General features: G+C 42.0%; 1 protein-coding gene across 2 annotated transcripts in view; it reads right to left on the bottom strand.

The window, feature by feature from the left end:
* The window catches only part of mocos (molybdenum cofactor sulfurase), a 489,344-nt gene that overhangs the window by 134,307 nt on the left and 341,662 nt on the right, over positions 1-13,375 (bottom strand). For both annotated transcript variants that reach the window (XM_085988161.1, XM_085988162.1), the window contains exon 9: positions 4,088-4,250. In XM_085988161.1, the coding sequence (XP_085844287.1) occupies positions 4,088-4,250 (163 nt within the window). The remainder of the gene's footprint in view (positions 1-4,087; positions 4,251-13,375) is intronic.

Below are 13,375 nucleotides of genomic sequence, written 5' to 3'. Positions count from 1 at the left end.
ATAACAGTCACTGAGGAGCATGATAATGTATTTATGGTACCACCTGAACATGCATTGAATGCAACTCCTTTCTGTTACTGAAGGCCACAGGGATTGATAATGAAGAGCTCTAATGCCCACATCTACCAGATGCTACTCTTTGCACTTGAGGGAACCCTACCAGCAGCTGAAAGCTGTACATGCGGGACAACTAATGTCTCATTTCCATTAGAAAAGTGTTGCCTTTTGCAAACATCACTTCTTTGAAACATGTGCACAATATAGACTGGCTGATGTGGCAAATTTCTCCTGCAGTGGCTTGGAAGAATGCAGTAGCATGAAAGCTTTGTGCTGTTGTAACCTTCCCTATTATGGGAAGAGCCATCCTGATGCAGATGTTGCCTCTAGATCAATGAAAGAAAGAAAAAATGTGCATTTATATAGCAGGATCTCAGGATGTCCCGAAGTGCTTCACAGTCAATAAAATACTTTTTGAAGTGTAGTCACTGCTGTAATGTTAGGAAATGCAGCAGATGGTACAACTCTAGCAGCCTGTCTTGTGAAGCAGAAGCAACAAAAACAGGTCTCCCCGAAATGTCCAGGTAAAGGTCGTGGGGTTCCCAAGGTGTGCGGCCGTGCAGCAATCAGGAGGTCCCGCGCAGGTCGCTCACCAGCTGCTGCCACTGGAAGATACCACACACTTAGACCACAAATTAGAGGGAACATTGATGACAGACATGGTCAAAACAGCTCAGTGGATGTTTTATGTGCATTAGTTGGCCCCTCATGAACTTCCCTTCCTCACCTCAACTGTGCAGTGTGTTCAGATGCTCTAAAGGGATGCCCACCCTTGTCCAAAACTGGAGAACTATCCAGAAAAGCCAACTAATACATAAAGCAAAATACAGCAAGGGGTAAATAAAATAAAAATAATCCGAAGATCTTCAAAAACCTATCTTCTTCCTTTAAGAAGCCTGTTGCAGGAGGCCTTGTCCTAGGACTCAAGTGCACTCAGTTTTTAGGCTCGTGTTGTGGATTAAGCCTCACCTGAAGATGTAAAATCCTGGAGACATAAAAGTTGACAATGGAATCTTGATATTTGATTGAGACCATTCCAGCTGGTTGCACAGCCTCATTGTTTCCCTCCACCAAATCAAGCCTTTTAAATTCAGGTACACAGTGAATCGCACGCACAAGATAATGGGCCCAATTTTACAATCACTGCCTTCTGTGTGAAGGGTCTCTCAAAATTGAGGCTATAGTATCATAATGTTAAACTAGTAAACAGACCTTGTACAAAAGGTATGTACTGTATGACATTAATCAGAGCCAGAGAGGTCTACTAGACTAGGTTTGATCGCCTAAAAGGCTGAGAGGAATTTTCCAGATTTTTTTTTCCCTCATTGGCCTGGGTTTTTCTATGGATTTTCACCTCTCCCAAGAGGTCACATAGGAACATAAGAACAGGAGTAGGCCATTCAGCCCCTCGAGCCCATTTTGCCATTCAATGAGATCTAACTCCATATACCCGCCTTTGCCCCATATCCCTTAATACCTTTGGTTAACAAAAATCTATCAATCTCAGATTTTGAATTAAGAATTGATCTCGCATCAATTGCCGCTTGTTGAAGAGAGTTGCAAACTTCTACCACCCTTTGTGTGTAGAAGTGTTTCCTAATTTCAATCCTGAAAGGTCTGGCTCTAATTTTTAGACTATGACCCTAGTCCTACAATTCCCAACCAGCGAAAATAGTTTCTCTCTATCTACCCTATCTGTTCCCCTTAATATCTTGAAAACTTCGATCAGATCACCCCTTAGCCTTCTAAATTCTAGGGAATACAACCCTAATTTGTGTAATCTCTCCTCGTAACTTAACCTTTGAAGTCCGGGTATCATTCTGGTAAACCTAGGCTACACTCCCTCCAAGGCCAATATGTCTTTCTGAAGGTGTGGTGCCCAGAACTGCTCACAGTACTCCAGGTGTGGTCTTACCAGGGTTTTGTATAGCTGAAGCATGACTTCTACCCCCTTGTATACTAGTCCTCTAGATATAAAGGCCAGCATTCCATTAGCCTTTTTGATTATTTTCTGTACCTGTTCCATGACATTTTAATGATCTATGTACCTGGACCCCCCCAAGTCTCTTTGGACCTCCACTGTTTTTAGCTTTTCACCATTTAGAAAGTACCGTACTCGATCCTTTTTAGGTCCAAAGTGGATGATCTCACATTTGCTTACATTGAAATCCATTTGCCATAGTTTTGCCCATTCACTTAATCTATCAATATCCCTTTGTAATTTTATGCTTTCATGGTTTCAGGTGGGGTGGGGAGTGTATATATTGTGATGTACAAGGCGTTGGAGATGTGGGGGACAGACTGGATTCACCAGTGGGTCTTTTCCCATCAGTCATTGTTCGTATGCTCGTATGAAAGCTTTTTAATGAATAAACATCAGTACAAGCTCCTATGATTTCCATGAAGCTGATTTGTTATAAATCTCATTTAATATAAAGGCTGCCTCCCTGATTGGGTGCCTGGTAAGGGAAAGGGCGTAAACAGGGTTTCTGCTGAAGTTATGGCGGTGGAATAGATTACATCCTGAGGAAATTCATCCCCGAAGTATTGTCTTTAAATCAGCTTTTTCACAAGTACCTCGTATATTATCGGCTCTCTCTGTGAAGGGGGTTTTGGAACAGAATTTTTTAGCTATAATTTAAGTAGAATGCCAAGCCTTTTTCTCCATGGTGATTTTTCTTGGACTGCCACAGTATTTGGCATATTAGGAAGAGCAGGATGAGGAAGAGGAGTAGGAAGAAAACAGTGATGCAGCTGGACAGTCAACATGCAGGAGGAGGTTTGCTTGCAGATGCTCTTACAGTCCCAGCCTTGTGTATAGGCTAAAGGGAAAATATCTGCAGTTCCCTGAGGAGGTTCTGCTTCCCCAGGAAATCAGTGACAGATGTATGCAAGACAACCTTAAGCTGATCTTCCTCTCCAAGGGTTGTCCAGGAGCAATTAGTACAGAGTGCACTGGAAGTGCGCTCTGCTGGGTCTAGGAGCTGAGTGCCTGAACTTGTTCTTTTCTGTCTCATTTAAATAAAGGATGTGGCAGGTGGGTGTACTTGAGGGGTGCACTTTTAGCTGCAGCCATGAAGACAGAAGAGGAAGCCTGAGCACATCCTGGGCCTTAAAGGCACCAGCACTATTAAAGGGGCAGGCACAGTTAAAGCACCATGGGAAAGCCAGCAGGATTTTTGTTTTGTGGGTAAACAGGCAGGATTATTATTTGGACACTGTCTGATGAAGAATGATGAATTTTTTAATTAATGTGTGCCTGAAGCTGTGATTTGCATGTTGGTAGTCTTTACATTTATTTAAAAGGTTCTGTCCCCAGTGAATGGGTGTGTGCTATTGAGCCATGGCTGGGTTGGCAGCAGCACCCAAGTAGCAATCCAGACACCATTGCACCCGGCCTTGGGGGGAACTAGAAAGAGTGGAACTGTTGTGCCAAGCAGTAGGGGGAGGAACAGTGGAAATATGTGTGTTGCAGGGATAGGAAAAGGGTGTTGGTTTGACTGTGAGGCTTCTTTTTATTGAGATGGAATGGAACAAATGTATGGTCAGGGAAAGGGTTTCCTACTCTCTGGTAGGGAAGACAGCAAAAAAACTGCATCTAATTCAGCACAAATTAGCTAAGATGAGATGTGGAAAAAGGGGTGCTCATCTGAGGTTGCGACTAAGGCTTGCCCTTTCATTGGCGGGTTAGCGATGGAGCGGGAATGCCACCTACCAATGTGAATTCATCATAAACCCACAAGAATAACCGCCCAAGGCCCTCATTTACTATGCAGGGTAGGTTTGGAGTGGTAATACCATTCCAGATAGATTACTGCCACTGGGAGGGAAAAACAGCTCCGTGGGAAAGTGTTCTATTTCCCACCACTGATAGCAGTTATTTTGAGCACAAAAATTTAAAAGAAAGCAGAAAATAGCCTAAGCAATGGAGTGACTTGGAGGGTTTAAATTGCCTTTTCTCAATAATATTTCCTTATGTTTATAACTATTTTTGAGATTAATGCCTCCAAGACCTGTTGGCTTTGCTAACCTTCTGCATTGATGGTCATAATCCCTTGCTCCAGGTCAATGTGTGGATGAATCAAACAAAGTCTGGGTTCCCGCTTTTGACTAAGACAGATGCCATTTTGGTTGACAATCATCCAGGTACGGTCATATAGTAAGCCATGCTTTCCAATAGGCCACTTCTTAACCTGTAAAGCAAGAAAATAAGTAGGACACAATGGTAAAATATGGGTGAATGTTGTGCACTGAAAACAACGCACTAAGAAGTCATGGTATACAAGCCAAGCAGCTCTGATTCTTACATATACATACCCCTTAGTGCAAAATGAAACTGCTCTGTAATTTCAGGGTAAAGTCACCTAAAGCTCATTAAAAAAAAAAATTCTTGGGATGTGGACGGTGCTGGCAAAGCCGGCATTTATTGCCCATTCCTAGTTGCTAACTGAGTGGCTTGCTCGGCTACTTCAGAGAGCAGTTGAGGGTCAATGGCCCAAAAATTGCAGTCCACGGCGTAGCTCTGGAGTATGCGGCGGATCTGCGAAAAGAATATGCATCTACCTGATGGGGGCCCTCCTTTGGAAACCTGCGGTCTGAAGCTGCGTAATGGAGGGCAGCATAATGGCCCACGGATCCCAGGGGCGCAGCCTGGGCCTGGTCCTCCAATCAGCAAACAGAATTAGATTTTACATAATCTCAGAAGGAAATCCCGTAATCAGATTTAATTACAATTACTTTACAGGACTGGAATTTCATTCCTGAGTAGCTTCATTCCACCAACTTCGCTACGTCTTAGTTCTGTTAGTAAAAATTTAATATTGCTGATAATAATTATCGACATCATTAAAACTCCAATCTTTGCAGATACAAGAAAAACTCATTTGATACAAATAAACAATCCGATTTCCGAGATGAAAATGGTTAAAACATGCCTGAGGTATCCACTTACGCTGATGCAAACAGGCCCTGCATCTGTTTGCATCAAATTTTCGTACACAATTGCTGGGCAGTTGGTGGGCAAATAGCCCAACTCTGCGCCAGTAATTGATTTTTCTTGGGCCATGCGGATGATCTGGCAACGCGTATGTTGACAGATCGCAAGTTCGGGATTTAGCGCATGTGGAAATCACGAACTTGCGGCCCATTTCAAAGGCGGTATGACGGCGTACTCTCAGTAACCATTTTCATCTCGGAAATCGGATTGTACTCGCAGAGTATGCCGTCACACCCACCGCAAATTATGGCCCATTCACATTGGTGTGGGACTTTAGCCACATATAGGCCAGACCGGGCAAGGATGGCAGGTTTCCTTCCCTCAAGGACATTAATAACATAAGTTGGGTTTTTACAACTACCCAATACCTTCATGGTCCCTTTTACTGATACCAGCTTTTTATTTAATAAGCTCCTCTATTACAAGGAACTCAAAAGTGAACATAACAGAAGCCATTTTACTCACTCCTCACACCATTCTTGGCCCCACACATCTTCAAAGGACTTAAACACATAAAATCAATGTACAACAACCTACCTGCCTGACGAATGATCACTTTTTAACAAGATAGGCTGCAGGGTGGCCACATAGCTGTCACCAATAACTCTCTACTTTGGAAAATACAGCAGTGCAGCGGCATTAGGCTGCTGTTACTATTCAACGGGAATTGTGATGACCATGTTGGCCATGCTGATCTAGGCAACAGTCACTTGATGCTCCAGATGATATTTTACTAGCCTGCAATAAGATGTAGCCAAAAAGGTCATGGGGGTGGGTAGCGGGGGAAAAGGTGATCTTGACTGACACAGAATGTGCCGTCCCTGTGGCGCAGGTTGGTTGATGGAGTCTTTACAGATCTGCGACTAGCTCTGTGAAAACCCAGAGCTTGTGGAGCAAGTTCCTACAGTCATTGCCAGGCTGGTGTGCCAGTGCCTGCAGATAGGATTGGTGATATAATGGCAGGTAGAGGGAGCCTGGCTCTGGTACTTGCTGATTTACCTGGCACTTTCCTTTACTTTGTACCAATTCAACCATGAAATACTGTTCTTGTGGTGGTTGAAAACCAATGCCCATCATTAATACTAATTTGATCGCCAGGAACTCTTCACTTAAACGCCTTAGCACAGTGGGCATCCCGAGCCAAAGTACTGAAGTTTGGAAAACTTGAATTATGGGATAGCAGGTCTTCACTAGTAAAGGAATTTCACCCTGATATGGGAAGCATTGAGCTGCCACTTTGAGATGTTCTTTGAATGTTTTGAAAGATACTCACTTTAATGCACTAAATAATAATATAACAGACATATGTCATTTGTCCTGCACATTTCTACATTTTTTCAGAACAAAATAATCATTCTGGGCATTTAGATTCATTTATCTGAGGCTTCCATGCTAGCTTTCTATGTTCAATCACTTCAATACTGCTTTTAAATTGAATAATTTTTATTGCTGTTACATCCCAGAAACAACATCAAAGCAGCTGTTTTTCAAAAGACCTTTGATGATAAAAAATATACTAATTGAAAATGTCAGATCAAAAAATGTGTAAGAGAGCTTCTCAGCTATCCTCTGATTTGCAAAACCAGATCTCCAGCAAATATCATTTAAGATGAAAAGACAAATGATAACAGAAATTACACCTAATTTAAATAAAATCTTATTCACAAAGGATCTGGCCCTTCAGTGGGGAATAGGCACTTACATTTCTGCAGGGATTCTGTTGATCGTCCGCGGTTGAGCCATGGAAACCGTGGAAAAATAGTGTAAATCATGTTTATGCCGTTTCTCTGAGTTTCCATGGATCTTCTGTCAAAGTTACGGCAGATGATTGGTAGAAACCCCACGGAAATCCAACCCCAGGATGTCTTCAGCACTGATTTTGAGCTTATGGTAACATATCACCAATTCCAGCAACGGAGCTTGGTTGTTCCATTGGTAGAACATTGAACCTTGCGGTGGGGGGGCAGGGGAACCCTCGACTGGTGTTCAAATTGTGTTATCCCAATCATACAGTGCCTTACTAACCTCTTTGCAATGATAGATTGCTCGGAGAAGGGTAAGAATGGAGAAGTGAATAGTCTGATAGCCCAGGGGGGAAAGAATGAGTTCAACAGCAACAACTTGCATTTATATAGCATCTTTAATGTAGAAAAACATCCCAAGGCGCTTCACAGAGATATATTTAAAAATAAAAGGATACCGAGTCAAAGAAGGAGATATTAGGAGGGGTGACCAAAAGCTTGACCACAGAGGTGGGTTTTAAGGATGGTCTTAAAGAAGGAGAGTGTGATGAAGAGACAGAGGGGTTTAAGAGTGTAGGGCCTATGCAGTTGAAGGCATGGCCATCAATGGTGTGCAAAGGGAGGGGGGGGGTGGGTATACCTACGAGACCAGAGTCAGAGGAATGAAGTTTAGAGGGGTTATAGGGCTGGAGGAGTTTACAGAGATAGGGAGGGCAGAGGCCACAAAAGGATTTAAACATGAGAATGAAAATTTTATCGTAAATATGTTGCGGTTCAAGAGCTAATGTTGGTCAGCGAGGACGGGCAAAGATGAGCGGGACTTGTTGCTGGATAGGATATGGGCAGCACTTTTGTTGATTATGCCTCTGTGAAGTGCCATAGGACATTTTTATACATTAAAGGGGCTATATAAATGCGAATGTTGTTAAAGGAGATTTAAAAAAAAAAATCAGTTATATGTTTCTTTTACACAGTGGATCATATTTTTCGGTTTTCCCACTGAATATTCTCCTTAGGTTCAGTGTTACTGACTATGCCTGTAGGCCGATAACATGGTCCTTATGAATCAGAGTGTGCCTTTTCCTGCTAATGTCTAGGTGAAGCGAGACCAAAGGGTCAAATGGAGAACCCTTGTCACCGTATTGGAATACATCACATGCCGCCACGTGAACTTGACTTCAAAAGGCAGAAAAATATCCATTCTATCAGACCATGTTTCAGACTCTGAACCAACAGACACATTTACTGAGCATTAAACAGGTAAATGAACAGCATCCGGTAGAAATAGTACATTCATAGTAATTACAAATATTACAATTCTCCACAAAATGTCAAAACAACAAATATGCTTCTACTGTGCTAATCCTCAACATAAAATTGATCCTGAAACATGGCCACTACTTCTTATGTGGCAGTGTGGTACCACTGAGCCCTCTGATTTACAATGTTGCTGCTGGCTTTAAACTGAAAGGTGAGCTGAGCGCAGGAGGCAGAATATAAGCTCACAATGGGAAGCTTCTGGCTACAGAGCTGTCTGTCAAAGGGACTAAGAATCTTGGCCCTGCCCATCTCAGAGCTGAATCACATCTTCGCCTCAGATATTGCTATCAATCAAATTTATTACTTGAAAAAGATCCCCAAGATGTCAATCACATGGCATGTTTGAATTGGATGGAATGACTCCTTCCTGGGAAACACTTTGAATAACCTGTAATTGCAGCAAATTAATACTTATCCAAAAAGCTACGAGGGACAACACTCTGGACTGAATGGGGCTAAGAATCAGAGAAAGTTACAACATGGAAGGGGGCCATTTCGGCCCATCGTGTCCGCGCCGGCCAACAAAGACCTATCCAGCCTAATCCCACTTCCCAGCTCTTGGTCCGTAGCCCTGCAGGTTAGAGCATCCCAAGTGCACATCCAAGTACTTTTTAAATGTGGTTAGGATTCCTGCCTCTACCACCCTTTCAGGCAGTGAGTTCCAGACCCCCACAACCATCTGGGTGAAGAAATTTCCTCTCAAATCCCCTCTAAACCTTCCCCCAATTACTTTAAATCTGTGCCCCCCTGGTTTTTGACCCCTCTGCTAAGGGAACTAGGTCTTATCTATCCACTTTATCTATGCCCCTCAAAATTTTATACACCTCAATAAGGTCTCCCCTTAGCCTCCTCTGTTCCAAGGAAAACAGACCCAGCCTATCCAGTCTTTCCTCATAGTTAAGATTCTCTACTCCCGGCAACATCCTTGTAAATCTCCTCTGTACCCTCTCTAGTGCAATCACATCTTTCCTGTAATGTGGTGACCAGAACTGCAGGCAGTACTCTAGCTGAGGCCTAACTACTGTTTTATACAGTTGAAGCATAACCCCCCTGCTCTTGTATTCTATGCCACGGCTAATAAAGGCAAGCATTCCGTATGCCTTTTTAACCACCTTATCTACCTGGCCTGCTACCTTCAGGGATCTGTGGACATGCACTCCAAGGTCCCTTTGTTCCTCTACACTACTCAGTGTCCTACCATTTAATGTGTATTCCCTTTCCTTGTTGGCTCTCCCCAAATGCATTACCTCACATTTCTCCGGATTGAATTCCATTTGCCACTGTTCTGCCCACTTGACCAATTTATTGATATCTTCCTGCAGTCTACAGCTTCTTCTTCAGTATCAACCACACAGCCGATTTTAGTATCATCTGCAAACTTCTTAATCATACCCCCTATATTCAAGTCTAGATCATTGATATATAGTATTTAGTAGGCATTAGCACATTTAACTACCCTTTGTTTCACAGGAACAACCTACAGGCGCATATTAATACCTCTGGTGTACCAGTCCTTAATGCATATTTTCAGCAGTGATGAAACAGCTAGCAGCACTTCATTTTAACCGAGTGTACTTTGACCTCAAGAAAAAGGAATAAAATACACCATTGACAATCACACAGGGGAAAAAACATTATATAGTGAATGGGGGTGGTGCCCTACATGCAGAATTCTGCCGAAGCATCCTTCGCACCCAAAGAAAAACGCCAACAAATGCATGCAGAGCCGAACTAGGCAGATACCCACTGATAATAAACATCCAAAAACGAGCACTAAACTTCCTAAATCACCTCAAATCTAGCTCCCCAGACACCCTTCATTTCAAAGCCTTTCAGACCCAAGAGCTAAACCCAGAAAAGAGTCCCTGAGTCAGCTGCTACTGAAACTAAGTACTCAGCCGGACCCTGACCAGCCCCAGACCAACACAGCCGTCCAAACACCAATCCGAGTGAACCAAATCATTAAACAATGCAAAGAAACCTACCTGGAACATTGGAACAAAATAACCGAAAGCCAAAGCAGATTAGAATGTTACCGGGCCCTAAAAAGAGAATATAAACTGGCAGACTACCTCACGACCATCAGAGACACAAAACAGAGACAGACCCTCACCAGGTACAGACTAAGCGACCACCAACTGGAAATTGAAAAAGGCAGATACAAGAAATCCTGGCAGCCTAGAGAGAATAGAATATGCGATCAATGTCTGGCCGGCGAGGTTGAAACAGAAATGCATTTCCTCCTCAAATGCGAAAAATTCAACACATCAAGAAACATATTATTCAACAAGCTAAGCCAAACAACCCCAGATTTCAAGGAATTGGATGACCTGTCAAAATTGAGATTAGTCCTGGGAGAAGGAGACAGACCATACCTTGGGGCCAAATATGTAACAACATGTCACAACCTGAGGACTGTTTAAAATTAAGACTGTTTAAAATTAATATTGAACGTACCAAATGAAGTACAAAGACTGTTTAAAATTAATGTCGTTTAAAAGTAATATTGTATGTACCCAACAAATGTCAAATCGATTGACACCTACAGAATGTTTGAAAATGTACCTTTTTGCTATGTAAGCTTTGGCAATATGGTTCTCTGTAAACTTTCATGCCAATAAAGCATTTGAATTGGAATTGGAATTGGAATTGGGTGTGGCGGAGAGGTTAAGACTTATTCAAGAGACATTGGTAAACTAATATAAGTTAATCTATCTGCTGTTGAGCATTCTGGATGGGGTAGCATTAGCTTTCGTAATGGTATCAGGTCCTCCAGATTCTGATGAGACTTGACACTAATAGGATTAATTCATCCGTGGGTTCATCTAAATTTGCTAAAATTAACGTGGTTTCTTCGCAGAATCTTATGATTGAAACATTATTGTAGCAGGGTCATATGGAAATATTTTAATAGAAATTTCCAGCACTTTTTCTGCAGATCTGGAGACATTTTGTCACAGATTAGGTGCATGTGCTGCATACAACATAACAGCTATGGGATCATCAAACTTTGTTTATTCCTGACTGAGAGATGAGACACAAACCTGTTTTTCCATCAACTAATATAGGTAAGATTAACACTTCTGAGAAAAATAAATTCAGAATGGTGAATATGCCTGGCAGTAATTCAGTAAACTGATGAGTCTAATGGCAAATTAGCTAACTGGACTGAACACGAGTACAGGTATAGCAATAAAATTCAGAAGGTGACAATTCATAAGTGGTCTTATAATATTGTGAAATTTACTGAAAATACTAAGCCATCAAGTGATGTGTTTAAGATATATCAACAGCACGATTAATCAAGTGGATAGGTATGCTGATGGATTTTAATGTAAGGTTATGTTCTTTGGAACAGCAAAAATAAATAGATAATGAGCGATGTTCATTAGCAAAGGTAGAAAAAGATTTGTCTGATTACTGACCATCGAAAGTAATTGGTCAACATGAAACGGTTATCAACAAGGCTAATCACGCTGTTGCACCTCAAGGGAATTTCACTATGTTATTTGAATCTTAAACAGATCACTAGTGAGGCCACATTTGGAAGACTGTACAATTTTGGGCACATTACCAAAAGATGATTGTGCATTGGAAAAGAATTTTGGGTTGTATGTTATTAAGACAATTTCATAGAACTTAACTTGATTTCATTACAGAAAGGATTGATGGCAGACATGAGTCAGGTCTTTGAATTAAGGAGAGGAATAAATAATGAGGATGTAAGTAGGTTATTTAATTTGAATTGTAAGCACATAACTGGAAGATATGAGTATAAAAGTATCAAGAATCAAGCAAGACTTGAGATTGGAGGGAAACCTTTTCCTCAAAGAACTGTGGATAAGTAGAATGGACTGCCAGACAACACAGTTAATACTGACTGACATCTGTAAAGAGCTGGTTGAATATCTAGATTGAAACTTCATAAAAATAAATATTGCTGATCAATTGATGTCTGGAACATCATAATTCCTGAGTTGCTGGGAACATGGAAGTGTCATTACAAGGAAGACAACTGGACAGTGATGAATAATACAGGTTCAGTGTGTAAATTTGGCCAGGTATTCTGCAGGTTTGCTTGATTTATCTTTGAAAGACACAGAGAAGCTTGTAGAACCTTTTTTAGGAAATTACGTATGTTTGGCGAGAGTCCACAGTAATGCGGATGGTTCGTGGAACAAACAGGCTTGATAGCACAAATGCTCTTTTCCCATTCCATGCTTTCTGGATTCTCAGGTTATTTATGATGGTCCCAAACCTTGAATGCAAAGAATGAACATCCACCTAGAAAGTTTGGGGAGCAGTTGCACCAGCCAAAGTACGGTGAGCAGGTATTCAAACCCAACATTTTACAGTGGCTTAGATTCTGCCAAAAATCACAGGTTCAACCAATTTAAATAATGGCATGTAGACTGTGTAAATTAATCCTGCAATGCCAGAGTTATAACAGAGAAGGGAGGGGTGGGTAGACTGTGGATGTATCTTGAATGGTTGGAATCTGGCAGGAGGGCAGAGAATCATTTTTGGATAGGCGAGGATCTGGTGCTGCAGCAGGATATAGAGGATGAAATTCAACTTTGGCGGGGGCGCAAAATGGATTATCGCAAATCAACCGCCCATTATATATTAATTGACCAATGGAAAGAAAAATTGGATAGCCATTCACTCTTGCCCATTTTGCGCCCTCACCAAAGTTGAAGTTCAACCCCAAATCTCCTGTTGCTTAAAGTGCTATGTCAGCAGTGGAGGAAAGAACATAACTGGGACCAGCAGTTGAGAGAGACATGACAGAGAGAACAAAAGAGACATGACAGAATGTCAGCACTTCAGCTGTGCAGGTCTGAAGATGATGGGGTGGGGACTTTCAGAAGAAGCCACACTATCCTGCTGTCAACAATCAACTAATATCCTGTTCTCTTTTATTCTCTGTCACAGGAAAAGGTTGCCCACAATAATCGTCAGTCATAGACAGAGGATGGCTCAACACTTGAATCTTGATGCCAGAGGTAATGCAGTTCCTGGGGAGGTGGACAGCAGACACTTTAGGAGATGGTGAAGCGGCAAGGCTGTGGCAGCTGCAGGATTGTCAAGTCCCTCAAGAATTTGCCATAATTGTGGACTAGAGTCTATAATTGGTTGGGAGGTAGGAGACAGAGAGTATGGATAAAGGGAACGTTCTTGATTGGCGGGATGTGACAAGTGGTGCTCCCCAGTGATCTGTACTGTGACCTCAGCTTTTCACCATATTTATTAATGACTT

The sequence above is a fragment of the Somniosus microcephalus genome, chromosome 5 (genome assembly GCF_052327205.1).
Source record: "Somniosus microcephalus isolate GS21.2 chromosome 5, FLI_Smic_1.0, whole genome shotgun sequence".
Classification (NCBI taxonomy): Eukaryota; Metazoa; Chordata; class Chondrichthyes; order Squaliformes; family Somniosidae; genus Somniosus; species Somniosus microcephalus.
This window is presented reverse-complemented; position numbering and strand designations above follow the sequence as displayed.